This window comes from Pectinophora gossypiella, chromosome 5 (assembly GCF_024362695.1).
Source record: "Pectinophora gossypiella chromosome 5, ilPecGoss1.1, whole genome shotgun sequence".
Classification (NCBI taxonomy): Eukaryota; Metazoa; Arthropoda; class Insecta; order Lepidoptera; family Gelechiidae; genus Pectinophora; species Pectinophora gossypiella.
Window position 1 is genome coordinate 13291812 of NC_065408.1, and position 16500 is coordinate 13308311.

At 37.3% G+C, this 16500-nt stretch overlaps 1 protein-coding gene across 2 annotated transcripts in view; it reads left to right on the plus strand.

Annotated features, from left to right (window-relative positions):
* The window catches only part of LOC126367061 (calcium uniporter protein, mitochondrial), a 187451-nt gene that overhangs the window by 153113 nt on the left and 17838 nt on the right, over window positions 1-16500 (plus strand). For both annotated transcript variants that reach the window (XM_050010454.1, XM_050010455.1), the window contains 2 exons: window positions 6196-6317; window positions 8437-8592. In XM_050010454.1, the coding sequence (XP_049866411.1) occupies window positions 6196-6317; window positions 8437-8592 (278 nt within the window). The remainder of the gene's footprint in view (window positions 1-6195; window positions 6318-8436; window positions 8593-16500) is intronic.

Genomic DNA, 16500 nt, shown 5'->3' on the forward strand with positions numbered 1-16500 from the left:
AATTCATTGTTGATATTTTTTTAATTCACATTTGTAAAGCAATTTAATTTGGCTGACTGGATTGGGTAATTTAATAATTCAAATTGAAAGTTATTACAACACTGCGTGTATTGTACGTATACACTGGTAAATATAATTATTGTTAAAGGTCAGAAGTTCCCAAACTTTAAAGGTAAAATAAATATACTTTATCAAGAACAAAGAACACGAGAAATAGAAAATAGGAAAACATAAAATCAATGTACAACAGGCAGCCTTACTGGCATTCATTTCGCCAACAACCTTCAGGTATAGGAAAAGAAATATGTCAAAAAATATATTGTAGCGGGATAAATATATATTTACCCAGTAAGATGACAGAACACCCACTAAATACCCTTCACTTTATGGTACCCCATATGAAATAATTATTTTACAAATCAAAAACCTTTAATTTAAATAAATATAAATAAAATTTCAAAAATAAATAATATTTACATAAAAAATAATAAAACGACCTCCGTGGTCCAGTGGTTGAGCGTTGGGCTCACGATCCGGAGGTCACTGGTTCGATTCCCGGTGGGGAAATATCACAAATATTACTTTGAGGTCCCTAGTTTGGTTAGAAAATTACAGACTGATCACCTGATTTTCCGAAAGTAAGATGATCCGTGCTTCGGAAGGCACGTTAAGCCGTTGGTCCCGGTTACTACTTGCTGATGTAAGTAAGTAGTCGTTACATGAGCTATATCAGGGGCCTTTGGCGGCTCAATAGTAACCCTGACACACACACGATAGAAGAAAAATGCAAAGGAAGACATTTTGCGGAAATCTTATAACTTTTCTACGGAACTCAATTCGAGGATCGCTGGTATAAAGACAACATACTCACGGCTATTTTGAATTTTCTCTTAGCCAGGATGAACATCATTTGACACAAAGCAAAGAGGACATCCCACATTTACTAAAGTAATGGAAAATGCGGACCTTTGTCCAACACAAAATAAAGTCTACAAAAGGACTGAATATAATAAAGTGAAAACTATGTTACGCTATCATAGTAATACATGGGCTTTGAAAAGATATTAAGATAGATAGATAGTTAAATAAAATACTTTATTGACCACAATGGACACAAAATACATAGATAAGGACAACATATACAGAAAAGCACAACAGGCGGCCTTATTGCTCATGCAGCAATTTCTTCCAGGCAACGTTTGGGTATAGGTCAATTTTGTAGAAATATAATAGTAGCGGGTTAGTGCTTTCTAACATAATAAATACCGAAAAAGGGGACTTATAACTTCGTAAAATGATTGAACTGTTCCGCCTCGCGGGAGATAAAGAAAAATTTTCGGAGCTGATGCAACCTCCGCTAGTTGGAGAGGCACCTGAAGAAGTAGAAAAATATTTACTAGGTTTAGAAATCTACTTCTTCGGTACTTTTTGTCTAAGTATCTCATTAGTATAACATCTTCACATTTGTATCTACTTCGTAATAAGTCGAACTAGTAGCCTATAACAAAGTTTTTTTTTTCTAATTGAATATGTACGTATGCAAATTACCATTGCTTTCGAAAGAACATCGAAATAGATAAAAGAATCTGTGCATCTTCATTGGTGTAAACTCGTAAATTGAAAAAAGTAACATGGCATGCAAAAGTGATATCTGTAAATCAAAGATGGCGGAGAAACGCTGGACAGAGCGATGGTAATTAGGAAAGTGACAGGGCAATTACGGCGTCTGCCCACATGTGCGCGCGGCGCGTACTAACGCGTACGCGCATACTTAGTAGCCAAGCGCAAACCAAGGGCTACAGCGGGAACATTCTAGAACTCATTGTTTTAAGTTTACGCGGTTATTATCATAATTAAAACACATAATAACGGGTTCTTACCGCGTTAAAAGCAGGGATATGCGACTTCCGATTTATCGACACTGTTGCAAGTGCCATGATCACGGGGGTATGGGGAGTCTCATATCCCTGCTTTAAACGCGGTAAGAACCCGTTATTATGTGTTTTAATTATTCTAGAACTCTACATAATGTGTAGGCAGATGTTAACACGTCATAATATCTGTCCGCATAGAACTACTCGGACGTATTTTTTTTATAGTAAAGACTATTTTTCTTTATTACTAATAAGCATACAGACTTATATCGAAGTTTTCAAAAATGATATTTTTTATAGTATGATTATTCTAGTAAAATTACCATTGCAATCTGTATTATTGAAACGTCTTACTCATAAAACCTTAACTGATATTCTTATTTTCATTTTTTTTTTAGAAATTCTACAGTAAGATTGTGGCGTATTCTTTACAAAATGCATTATCAGATGAAACAATTCCGTCACTTTCAGTTGACATACTAAACCAATCGCTGTTTGTTTAGAACTCAGACCACGCGCGTATCTTACCGAGCGATTAGTTTACTTGAAAGTTTATCAAAGCATTCGTACAGTCCCGAACATACACTGTTTACACGACATTCAAACATTTTATCATACCTTTTTTATTTGTTGGTAAATTGTCTGATATCTACTGTTCTTTTTCGTATAGAATTATTCATGAGCTATATTTCTGTCATGTGAGAAATTAGCACCCAATTTTGTATTTAGCAAATGTGATGTTTACTGGCCGTGAGTTAGTTTAGGTGGCTTTATTTTTGAATCTTTTTTCTTTTTCCGATTTTCGTATTTTGAATTCTTCGAGAGGAGTCGGTTGTTTTTACAGGCAGGTTGAAGCCGACTACGCTGGCTGAACACACATTTTCTCTATTCGGGCTATTGATTTGGCTTCTGAGATTCGTTAGACCTTGAAAAGCATGACTGCTTTTTGAAAAGGGTGACCCCTTTTCATACATTTAAGATCTTCTCTTTCTCATTAAAAAATGATTGAAACGTAATACGTACCGGTCTGTCATTTTATCTAAGAACGTCCCAATGTTAAAATAGTAAATTCATATATATTATATATTTTCATCAATTTTTACATTTACGTGATTGGAGCCCTCTTTTAAGCTTACAGTGCCTGAAGAAGAACAGAAGACTCCGCTTTTTAACAACACACCTTTTTACTTAGTAATGTAGTAAGCTTATTGAGAATATCAGGTGTCTGTATGTGTGTGTGTGTGTGTGTGTATTCATAGGTACATGTATAATCCTTACACACAACATTAATAACACCCCCTCACAGAACCATGCACATGTGTCATATCAACATAATTTGTCATTTAAACGCTACTCATTTGTCACGCAGGATCTAAAATGGGTTTAGGTTATTTGAAACTTGTTGCTTTGGGAGGATTCATTAATATTTCCCTGAATATTGACTAATGTTATAATAATGTGTGCTTTTTTGTCTTAACCGAGTGTTAGCTATGGTTTTATAAGAAAGTGATCTGTTTTTCATATGTCTTGTCTTGTCATTTGTGTGTCTTTTTATTACAATAATTTTACAAATGGCGAACTTCGATTTTTATGTTTTAACTTGGCCAACGCTCCTTAATATTATTCATACACGATCTTGAAATTAGTTCACATCAGATCTTGATTACACTTAGCTCAATTGCATGGCCTAACAGTGAATGATGTCGCTATCTTAAACAGTATTATTTAAACAACCTTTAAAAAACACTACAAATAGGTACATATTATGCTCAAATAGATTTTATAACGATACTCCACGGAAGATATGCTCTTTCTAAAAAAAAAACAAAGCAATGCAAAACTCAACCAACCAACCAGCAACCGACAACCTACTCTACTTCAACTAACCCAACCAACCTCAACTCAACCTATTGCAATTTTGATGGTTTTCTAGAAAGCCACGCGCAATTAAATTCTATCGACCGAGTACCTGCGAGTAACGTATAAATAATACCTAAAGTCTCCAAAACGATAGGTAATTTTTTTTTCGTGGCTTCGTTCATCCCTTGATCGAATCGGTGTACGAAAAAATACCTTAGATCCACAAAAATACCGATAAGTTTTACAGGATCGGGGCTCGGTAGAAAAGCACCTGTATTCTGAAAATAATCCCTGTTTGGCAACCATAAGCTCTGCGTTAAATCTGTTTCAGCAAGTTACTGAGCTCTTTGGAAATGTGTTAAGTTGCTACCAATACAGGTTTTTGTTTGTGAAAGTAACTTAGTTATCAAATCCCGGTGGGGACAAATCACAAAAATCACTTTGTGATCTAGGGATCACAGACTAGGGTCTGGTTAGGACATTACAGGCTGATCACCTGATTGTCCAAAAGTAAGATGATCCGTGCTTCGGAAAGCACGTTAAGCCGTTGTTCCCGGTGAGCCATGTCTTTTAGTTATCTTCAGAAATGTCATACTTACATATTGGTGATGATGACACCTTCACATAATGCTTTAAGTCAATATTGCACAGGTCACTGAGTTTCATATATACAATTTACAAATACACTAAGTTTAATATACAGGTACTTGAGAATTTATATTTCTAAATATACTTAGTTCAATATCACTCATAAAACTAACCTAGCCACTAGTTTCAACACCACTTTACTGTCTTCTAAAAAACTATTCTACACACTACCTACACTACAACTTTACTTACAAAAACCTAACACTATTCACTAACACATAAATAAACTGTCAATTTAAATAATAAATACACTTGTCCATAACACTTGTCGCGGCGACTGTACGCGAGTGGATAAGTGGAGCGCGTCGACAATCAGGCTGCGTCGGACGTCGTAATGAAACAATTTCGTGGAGCCACTGCGCGCCGCCGTCTCCACCGCCTTAATGAAGTGTTTTCATCGCGACTGTACGTGCCACCGACTCATCATCGGGTTTAGATCTGTCGTGCTCACTTAGACGTAAGGCTGGCCATTCAGATGCGGACATGTTGGCATTCGATATGTGATTGCTGCCATCTTCAGACAGACCAAGGTACTACTAATTCAATCTTGGAATCTTCAAGTGTATTCACTCACTTACTGGTAAGTGTGTAGATGAAATTTACCATTACGTAAGTTTGAGATCGGTGCGTTTATAGTAGAACGTATTTTGTTTGTGTTCTTTCTAACATGATGGAAAATTGTTGCGGGCGACAGAAGATCCCTTGTCACCATAAGGTGCATCATATCCATCTTAGGTCTTCGCATCAACTATGTCTGCAAGTTGTCGTTGGTTACCTGCTTTAGGGATTACAAGAGTGAGTTTATGTATGTATGTAAAAAATTGTAATAAAAACAACCAAATATTGATGAAAATAAACCAGGTCTTGTTAGTCCTGATCTCTCGATGTGACCTAGATCTTTGGCGATTCTTTAAAATATTTTCCAGTGGGATTTACTGTTACGGGTATAAGGTTTATTTCTGAACTACAAACGACTGGCAGCGAATAAAAAACAAAGAAATAAAATAAAGTCGAATATAAAACCATTTAACAGTTTAAACACTCAAAGTCGGACATCGCATGAACTCCGAAAAGGTTTCAGGATAATTTGTAAAAACAGCTGTGAACCTAATCCGGGGAACTCATTTACTTTAAAAATACTTTCAAAGCAGAATTTTCCGACCCTGATCATAAGATTAAACTTTTCACACTTTTCGGTCTTTCTGCACACTTCTTATCAGGATTAAGTAGGTACTGCAGACAATGACTTCGGGTCGTAGCATCTAATATCCTTTCTAAACCTTGACCTTAGATACTATTCAAAGGGTGAGTCGTGACTGTTTTATAAAGAGGTGACCTTGACCTGTGTAAACCAGTTTAGTTATTACGGGAACATGACTGGTTTACAGTCAAAGCAAAAGCAGCTTCTGTGAAATCATATGAAAATTATTACGATCTAAACGTGATTAGGGAATCTTCCGTACTTTAAACACTATACCTGAAATAAATGCTTTTCTATTCAAGTGATGATGTAGTCTGAGGTGGTACACGCTTAACTATCAAATGCCTATTTACTCTAAGTACCCACACCTCACCGAGCTTTCTGCTATACCAACGTGGTAGGTGGTAAGCCGTATCGCCGTCTATAATGGCCGAGCCAATTGTGTTAGTGAACTGCATTTACCATAAATTGATAACTCATTGGTGCAAGTCCGGTATTGGGAATAACATTGGTGGTATCAAAACGTGAAGTACAAGACTCTTCGAAGCTTAGGTCCCACGCAATACCTTTCCAGCCAGTCTTACCCTGAACCAATAATGTCTCTTGTTACAGAAGTGACGGTGACTTACCGGCGTGGTCTACCAGTGATCACGATACCGCTGCCGTCGCGTCGCGAGAAATGCCGGTTCACGCTGCGACCAGTCTCGCAGACCGTCGGAGACCTGCTTGAACAGGTAATCATTATCCTCCTGTCCTTATCCCACTCTACGTGTGGTTGGCAGAACATGTATTCTTCCATTCCTTTCTGTCAGTCTCGGCACTCAAACCTTCCACACACATATCCTTTTTTACACAATTCATCCAAATTTTCTTGCATCGTCCCCTACCCCTATATCCATCCAGATTTATACTCATAACTTTCCTCGTTATACGCCTTTCATCCCTCATTACATGCCCCTAGTATGCCATAGCCTGTTGCTCCTCAATTTATCAGTAACCGGCGCTACTTTCAGACTTCCTCTTATATATTAATTCCTAATCTTGTCCATTCTAGTCACCCCACACATCCATCTCAACATTCGCATCTCTGCCACATGTGCTCTTCTTTCATCCGTCTCCTTTGTTATCCAAAAAATAGGTATTATGACCGTCTTATAAATCTTCCCTTTTGGCTTTAGGGGCATTCGCGGGTCACATGTTGTGCTGCTTGAGCAGGTAATATGCATTCGAAAAAATGTTACTAAGATGGTGGATTTTCGTCACACTGTAGTTACTACTTGACTGGAACAAGGTAAAGCAATTAAGGCTCTTAATAAACAAGTGATGCTTGAGGGTGCTTGACAATGATAAGATTAAGTGAGCTGAAACAACTGTAGACGTTGAAAAATGACAACGAAGCGCTGAAGTTGTTTAAGGGGTCGTTATATGTCGGTCAGATTTATTGTTTACGTCACCAAGAAATACAGAACAGTTTAGAACAACTTCTCTTTTTGTATAAAGGAGTGCAGTCCAGACGTGTATTTTCGTATTTTCCCAATATTTGCCCGGGTCCACTGCGGCGCGGCAGGTTTTTGACGTAAACATTTCCAACCAAAACGTTTGGAGTTGTGGATTTATCCGTTTCCGATATACTGCATCCACTGTGCCACTCTTCGCTTGGTTTCGGAGTTGAATTGTGAAAATTGGATTGTTGACGCTAGCAAAGAATATCGGGAAAATATTTTCAAAGAAAAAAGTACTTTTGAACCAATGTCCAAGAGTATTTCCCCAGTTTTCCAAGAGTAGTTTCCCAATGCAAATTATTTACATCCAAATAATGTTAAAACTAATAAGATGATTGGACTAGTCACAGGTACATAATACCCACACTTCACCGAGCTGAAGAAAATAAATACCCACACTTCACCGAGCTGAAGAATTTTAAATTAATTTCATATTTTATGAATCTACTCAATGAACGGTTAAAGTACCCGACAATCTTTGGATGGTAATCCTAACACGTAGAGCGGATTTGTAAAAGGTATTCAGGATTACGTTAATACTGTGAACATCTAAGTTACCATAATACTTAGCAAGTCCATCACACGTGACTTTCCAATGGTAAAGTCCTTGGAGTCCAGTAGATTATGGTATGAAGCTATGAAAACCTGATAGGGGTTTAGTGTGGATAGTTATTATAAAAAATATGTGTTCGGTATACTAATATTTTCACATATTTAAAAATATAATTATTATATATAATTATTAAATAATACTATTATTAATATATGCCGAAACGGTTCCACCTCAGCATAATGCCATAGCCTAGACTATGGCGCTGATTTTCAGTTGGAACCGGTAAGGTAATCAGGGAACACATTAAACAAAAAATGGGACACGATGTTAATTAAGTATAAATTTTTTAAGGTCTTGAAGTAGGCAGACTTTCAATTCTAGTCTTATATCAGAATAGACGAAAATGACGTTTTACGATTTAAAACTCTAAACTAATAGTGGTATAGAGAACTGTACTCCAAAATTTAGAGTAACAATTTAAATAAAAGGCGGGACACTATAAGAGACTTCCATTAATTTAACTAACGAGTAAAGAGGAACCAACTATGTTATTTTTCCTTTTATTTAACGTGAGATTTCGTTCCCATAGAATGTAGAGAACAGTCCACTTCTCACTTTACTCTTCTTTTTGTTTCACTTCTCTGAAACAGACGCGAGGCCTTTTAATATGTCTAGTAGGTTGTTTTCATCACTCTCCCCTTTTTGTGGATACCAGACGTGTGTACTTAGTCCTCGCAAACATAAGAGCTAAAATCACGACTCACGACACACACAACTAACGCCACCTATTGTCGGCAGTTGAAAGCGGAGGATCGCGGCGTGGAGCGCGCGGCGGCGATGGCAGCCGACGAGCGCGTGCGCATCGCCGCAAGCGACACGGTGGAGGCGCTGCTCGAGCACGACTTCCGGCTCATTATCAACGATACGGAGTACTACGTCAAGAGTCCGGCGCAGGTCAGTACTTTTACATACAAACTTAAATGTCAACATGTTTTTTCAGTCTGTATGTCCAAGAAGACGGAATAAAATAGAATACATAATACTAAAGTATTATGCTTGTTTCAATATGCAATAAATTGCACTGACGGACGAACGTATGAACTACACACAATACAAATAAAAAAATACAAAGGGCAGCCTTATTGCAAAAGTAGAAATTTCTTCCAAGCAACCTTTGAGTGATGACATAATTAATTAAATAACAGTATTAGATCGTAGTAAGTGGAATCACGTGGTCTCTACCTACTCCGACGAGAAATATGCGTGATATTATGTATATATGGGTGTGTTATAGCGGACGAACCCCGATACCGACCCTGCCGGCGTGGTCGATGATTTCCCTCATTCAGCGCTCATCGCTATCGAGCCACTCGATGAGGTAGATTAATTCTTTCAAATATTCTTCCTCCCAGACGACGCCCTGAGCCGAGGTTCGCGTCCAACTGGGCACCCTCAGGTCTGTTGTCTTAAATTTTGTACCGGGTGAGAATCCTCAGCGCTCCCCATTGTACTGTCTGTCCACTGTCCGGCCAAGTAGTTAATGCCATCTGCGGAAAATCTACAATAAGTCACGTCAAAAAAAAAAATGGCGGACGAATCCCTCGTATAAATCGTGTTATTAGTTTTTACGAAAAAAATATTCTCTTCATTACGTTCACCAGAATCTTCTTTACAATAATAAACAATTATAGTGGTTCGATATATTTGAAATAAACAACCTGTCTGGTTTCGAAATGCTCTCATTTCTCGTATCAATAAAAACGAATAGCGTGAAACAAGTATAAGATGTAACAGCTGCAATTCATCACGATGTGGGCCATACCACAGTGTAAAGAAAACAGCAGCGCAGGTTCTTTCTTGGACTAAGCGTAAAGATTAAATATAGAATATTTTGATATTTTTTTGTATACTCTCTCTCTCTCTCTCTCCTTGGCATTTATTATTCCCATCTGAGTGTGGGGTCTGCCTTCTTTGTATTTTTTGTATACGTATGGTGGTATATGTACGTTGACGTCGCTAAATGACGTATTTGAAATTTGTGGCGAATCTGATTTGCACATTTTGCTATTAATAGATAGATAGATAAAATACTTTATTGAGCACAATGGACACAAAATACAGAGATAAGGACTACATATACAGAACAGCACAACAGGCAGCCTTATTGCTCATGCAGCAATTTCTTCTAGGCAACCTTTGGGTACAGGAAAATATATTATTATATATATTGTCAATGAGACACAAATTATTTTAGCAAAAAATTGCAGATATGTAGTTTGAAAAGTCAGCCACGATATGTTCCTGTACATGATGTTACAACCGATTAAAAATGATGTTCTCTTGAATGTAATATGGTAGACTAATTTCGAGGGTATTGATGACAGAGATCACAGTTATTGACGTGGATTGAAACTATGTTTGTCTAAGGCGAAGTTTTGTTAACAGAAATTAAATTCCAATGTGTTTTTTCCAAAAAGGCAGTGCTTAAATCAATAAGTAGTGATTGGGATCAACGGTTTAACGTGCCTTCCGAAGCATGGATCATCTTTTGGCTTCACATATAAGCACCAAACGACATAATTATATCATCAGAATCGATAAAATGAGCGTGACAATTTTTTATCGCGTTGTGCATGTTAGCCCTACTGGTCGCTAAAAATACAGGGTGTTAGTGACATCGTAACGAAAACTTTGAGGGATGATTCAGACCATGATTCTGAGTTGATATTAAGTGGAATTTTCCGTCGCAAAAGTATGGATAGAAAAATAATTAAGAAAAACACAAAAAAATTCATGAATTTTTTGACAGGAAATTCCACTTGATATCAACTCAGAATCATGGTCTGAATCATCCCCCTCAATATTCGTTACGGTGTCACTAACACCCATACCTACTTGTATGGCTACCGTATGTACTTGTACGGGGTGTAAGTGACACCGTAACGAATACTGAGAGGGATGATTTAGCTGATTATTCTGAGTTAATATCAAGTGGAATTTTCCATCGCAAAAGTATAGAATTGAAAATAATTTTAAAAAACTAAAAAAAAAACATGAATTTTGCGACGGAAAAATCCACTTGATATTGACTCAGAATCGTGGTCTGAATCATCCCTCAAAGTTTTCGTTACGATGTCACTAACACCCTGTATGATATGATTTACCGTTTTATTTTGACTGTGGCCTTATGATATTGCAGCAAGTTGAAGAAATTGATACATTAGTAGAAAGGAGCACTCAGATCCTTTCGCCCCATTTAGTTTAGGAAGAGAGGTTTCTATTTGAAGATATACTTAAAGGATAGCGTTTCTTTTGTAACGGTCTCTCTTCAACCTTTTAAAAACACTGACTTACTAAACATAACATAAATACTTTATTGCACACACAAATGGCCTCGGTGGTCTAGTGGTTTGAGCGTTAGGCTCACGATCCGGAGGTCCCGGGTTCAAATCCCGGTAGGAACACATCACTAAAATCACTTTGTGATCCCCAGTTTGGTTATAAGACTTTACAGGCTGATCACCTGATTGTCTGAGAGAAAGATGATCCGTGCTTCGGAAGGAACGTTAAGCCGTTGGTCCCGATTACTACTTATTGATGTAAGTTAGAAGTCGTTACATGAGCCATGTCAGGGGCCTTTGGCGGCTCAATAGTATCCCTGAAACCAGGGTAGATGGGGTTGGTAATCCACCTCACAACCCACACGACAGAAAAAGAAGATTGCACACACAGAAAATACAAAACAAGAAAATAGAAAGAGTACTACAGGTGGCCTTATTGCTAAGTAGCAATATCACGTATGCCTATTAGCCAGGTACCTATTAGGTACTTGGCAAATTAGATTGCTTAACTTTTCAAGCAATCAGTATTTCTACTCTGTGTGTCTAAAAACGCTACGTGTAAGCATTTTGTTTATGATGTTACTATTTGTAATTTTTTGTGACCTCTGGGTTGAAAAACAAAGAATCCGTTCAGCTGCTTATCATCTCAATCATATCGTAGAAGTCAACTAAGCTATGTGCTTTCCAAGCTCCACCACGATGAATAGGGTAGGGCAGTTTTTATACTAAACGTCAAAACACGAAATTACTACGGAATTTGTATGAAAACCAACCTGTGACGTCTTAAAAACGTGTCAAAATATTCATAATTTATCTTTGACCTAGGAATCTACCCAATTATAATGTTCTTACTTCTCTTTAAAAAAAAAACCAAACAACACTCAATTTTTTCACCGATTTCATTTTTAACAAAACACGAGTTTCAGTAAATTTGAATTTGGAATGGAAAACCTTATGGCCCACATTGAAATAAAAAAAAAAAATGCCGAGTAAGATAGTATTGGTAGTGTTGTTCAAATATTTGCATAGCCTATTAGCCTCTAATAGGTGTGCAACTCTATAGTTTTTAGACTAAACTGTAATCATAAACGGAACAACGCCCACAATTTCTATTTAAGCAAATTATTCAGCAATTAACATAGCAACATGGAAAATTACGCGCACATGTTAACGACCTCAATTTTGCTCTAAACGAACTATCAGGCGTTTGATAATCAAATACGCTAATCTTTTAGAAATTTATTGTAAGCCGACATTTAATGGACTTGTTGCTCTGTCTACCCCATTTAATATAACGTGCGTGAGTTTATGTAGGTTTGTATGTAATTATGTAAACTATTAAGTAATTACCTACCTACCTACCTGTATTTTGGCCGTATCGTTGTTCCGGGTATAAAATGAATTCCTTTTCTTAATAATGTCGGTAACCGATATGTGTTCAGTACAGAGACCGGCAGCCGGATGTCCGGGGTGTTCGCGCCGCGTTTTACGCCCTGTATCCGGGTATGGTTGTATATCCGGGTCGTGAACTTAATATAAGAAAATATATTGAAATTAAGTAATTATATTTCTTCTTCTTCTTTCTTCTTTGCCCTTAGCTTTCCCAATCATGCTGCGCCAAGTATGTCGCTGACAAACATCATCTTCTTTGAGACACAGAGTCCTCATGTCCCTCTAGACATTTGTCAACCAGGTGTTTTTAGGTCTTTCCCTTTCCCTCCCTCTAGTAGACATAAATTAGTAGTAGTATTAAGTAATTACAATTATTAAAAATAAAATAATTCAAGTTGCATTTCTCACGTATATCTTATTACCCATATAATACCTACATAAATTCACATGATTCGATGAAAGATTTATTGCAAACTTTACAGCTTGTAATAATCATAATAAAAGTTGCGATGTTAAAAACCTTATTTATACTAGCCAATTACAAAGTTTTACAAATTAAATTTCATAAAGCGGACAGTGAAATATCAAGATTGAATAATTACAATAATAACTAGTAATTAACAGCAAAGAAAGATTAAGTACATTTTTTGTCGGATTTTCCCAACTGCCATAAAATCAATCACTATTCGTTTATGCGATAACGTAGTTTTTTTGCCCTCAATTTTGAGTTGGACGTCGCATTTCCAGTTGTAATTGTATTAGAGCTAGCTGTTTCAGGGCACTGGTGTAGTTTTAACATAGTTTTGTCTACGTTACGTCTGTTCGCAATGTGGTTTGCCTAAATGTATGGAACAGAAGTTTATAACTGCATTATTTTGGTTTACTTTGACGGATGTCTGTTGTTGTTTGCCTTAGGGCGCCCGCCCACGTCAGACTTTTTGTAGGACAGATAATGGGGCCGATTTTTCCTCGGATTCTTATGCCCGATTTTGTGACCGACTCAACGCACACGTCCCCCACATTGTCTGTGGCTATCTAGGGAGCAGCACGTCATGGACAGAGAGAATCTTCTCCTTAATCTCTTTTTTCTTAACGGTTTTTTTTAGATTTAGATTTTTATTAAGTTTTTTTTTTTCTAATATTGTTATTAAGTTTTACACGTGTGGTATTCGAAACATCTGTATTATATAACTTTGTACCTAATTACTTAATAATAATATTTAGTTAGATAATCATCATCATCAGCCCTTTAACGTCCCCATTGTTGGGGCACGGGCCTTCCCTATGGATAGGAAGATCGGGCCTTAAACCATCACGCAGGCCTAGTGCGGATTGATGGTTATTAACGACCGCTAATGCAGCCGGGACCAACGGCTTAACGTGCCTTCCGAAGCACGGAGGAGCTCGAGATGAAAACTTTTTTTTTGTGGTCAGTGTGGTCACCCATCCTTTGACCGGCCTTTGCGAAAGTTGCTTAACTTCAACAATCGCAGACCGAGCGCGTTACCGCTGCGCCATCGAGCTCCTCAGAGTTAGATAATATATTTTAATATTATTATAATAAGGCACCTAGTGTCTTTTATATTGCCGTGCCCTTGCAGGGCGTCACATGTACCTTTTTACTATGTTCCGCCTTAATTTATATTTGTGACATGCAATAAATGAATATGAATAGTGTGCGTTTACGCTAGGTTTACGCATACATTTCCGAACGTTCCATTTTTACCGGAAATCGGATAGGTCGGCATGCACCGATTTGAATGCTGACCAGCATTGCACTATTGCGAGTAATACGTTCTATTTTTCTCCTACAAAAAGTCGGTCGCCGATCGTCTGACGTGGGCGGGCAGCCTTAGATGGTTCAGGCATGTAACGAGAATAAATGAAAGCAGACTTACGAACAATATTTATAATGCTGGTGTAAGTGGACGCAAAAGGAAAGCCTAGGTGAATTCCAGGATTTTAAAGAAAGGCCAGTGAGGGGTACTTTAAACCAGACTTTGATCTTCTTATCGTGTGGGTTGTGAGGTGGAATACCAACCTCATCAACCCTGGTGCCAGAGTTATTATTGATCCGCCAAAGGCCCCTGACATGACTCATGTAACGACTATACATACTTACATCAGTAAGTTGTGACTGGGACCAACGGCTTAACGTGCCTTCCGAAGCACGGATCATCTTACTTTCGGACAATCGGGTGATCAGTCTGTAATGTCCTAAGCGATTTTGACCAGACTTAATGAGAGTGAAAGAGGCGAAAGTGGTGTGTCAGGTTCATAGTAAGTGCAATGCCTTGGTATCTATTAAAATAATGTGCCATCATTGTCGACAAGTCAAAAGTTTATATTTATTTCGTTTTGTTCATTTATTTGTAACAGATATCATTAGTCCGCTCATTATTTTTCTTTTATCCTAAATGACTTTTTCCTAACGAGATTTTAATGATTATTTTACTTCGGGGACCGGATACGTGTAATCCAATTAAAATGAGATAGCGGTTTTGGAAACATTTTTTTTTAATTAATACTTTTTTTATAATTACAAAATTTAGGTTACCTAATTACAGATTACCTTAAGCATTTGTTATTTTAATCGTAGTTCATAATAGTAACTAGAATTATGGATGGGCTGAAATCATAAAATGTGATATTCCATTTTGTAGCTAACATCGTAGCAGAATAACAAGGCTTGGTGCTACGCCGCGTAGCAGCTACGATAACACTACATGTTTACATAGAGCCTATACTACATGTCTCAAATACGAAACGACTGTGATTCTAAACATTAATTCATTGACACAATTTTGGAACTACCATCATCAATTCCAAATTTTACTTAAGGTATACTTCACTGCCATTTTCTTATCTGCCAAAAAGGAAATGGACGGATGATTGACAGCTGTTAATTTTAAGAAGAATGAGTAAATTAATGAATAATTCGGGCGAATCAAAAAGATATCTCGACGTGTGCTGGGAACTTAATTTTGTCGAGTTATTGGCCAATGTAAAGTTTTAGAGGGTTGTTTTAGATTTGAGCTTAAAATTGACGTATGTTCCATAAGTTTTATGCTTGTCGATTACCCACTCCTTTCCTTTTCGACAGATAATAAAACGACAGATGTAACTTAAAATCAATTCATTTATTACTAATTATAAGCGTAATATGGGTACTGGCAGAATATCAGTGTTGGTGAGAGTGGGCACTCGTACCATACTCTTAGCAACAATATGCTGAGTCAGTCCCATTTCCCTGGGCAGTGTTAGCTACTAGTCACAAATTGTTAAACTTAATTTATGTAAATGCTTTTGTAACCTTCACTGTTTTGGGAATAAAGTTATTCTATTCTAATCTATTCTATATCTCTAAGCTCTCATGAGATCGCACTACTGCGGGTTAGGTTAGGTTAGAAGGGAACACAAAAGCCTTTAGTAGTTTGGGAATGGGAATCAAATTTCTGGCAAGCGCTTGACCACTTTGTGGAATGAGAAAACCGTATCAAAAATTGTAAACACATTTCCATATTTAAATTTTCTTACTTGTTTTAGTTTCCTTATGCACGAGGCACTTTCTGCCTCTTCTCTGCCTTAGGTGAGCGACGTCTCACGCCATCAGATTGTTTTATTACTTTTTTTCTTGTCTGCAACTCAATTCAGCAATAAGTTTACTCTTTAATGAGTTTCCCTGCAACCAGAACACTTTTTACACTTCGTACAATAACTCGATTTAACGCGAATATTTTCCAACCTAACGAAGTTTTCCGGTACAAAATAGATTTGCTGGAAACCAACGCATCAGGAGGCTTACATTTTCCATTTTGCTTTTCAGTACAATTACAAATAATAAACATCATCATCAGCCGTACGACGCCCACTGCTGGGCATAGGCCTCCCCAAATAACAAATACACTGGCCCGGCCCAATAATAAACATACATAAACATAAACAGCCTATACACGTCCCGCTGCTAGGCACAGATCTCCCCAAATAACAAATACACTGTTCATTTTTAGTCAACACCAGTCAATAAGCAAGTTTCCAACTAGTCAAATCAGTTACTTTTTACTAAACGTCAAAACACCAAATTACTGTGAAATTGGTATGAAAAAACAACACGTGACGTCATAGAAAA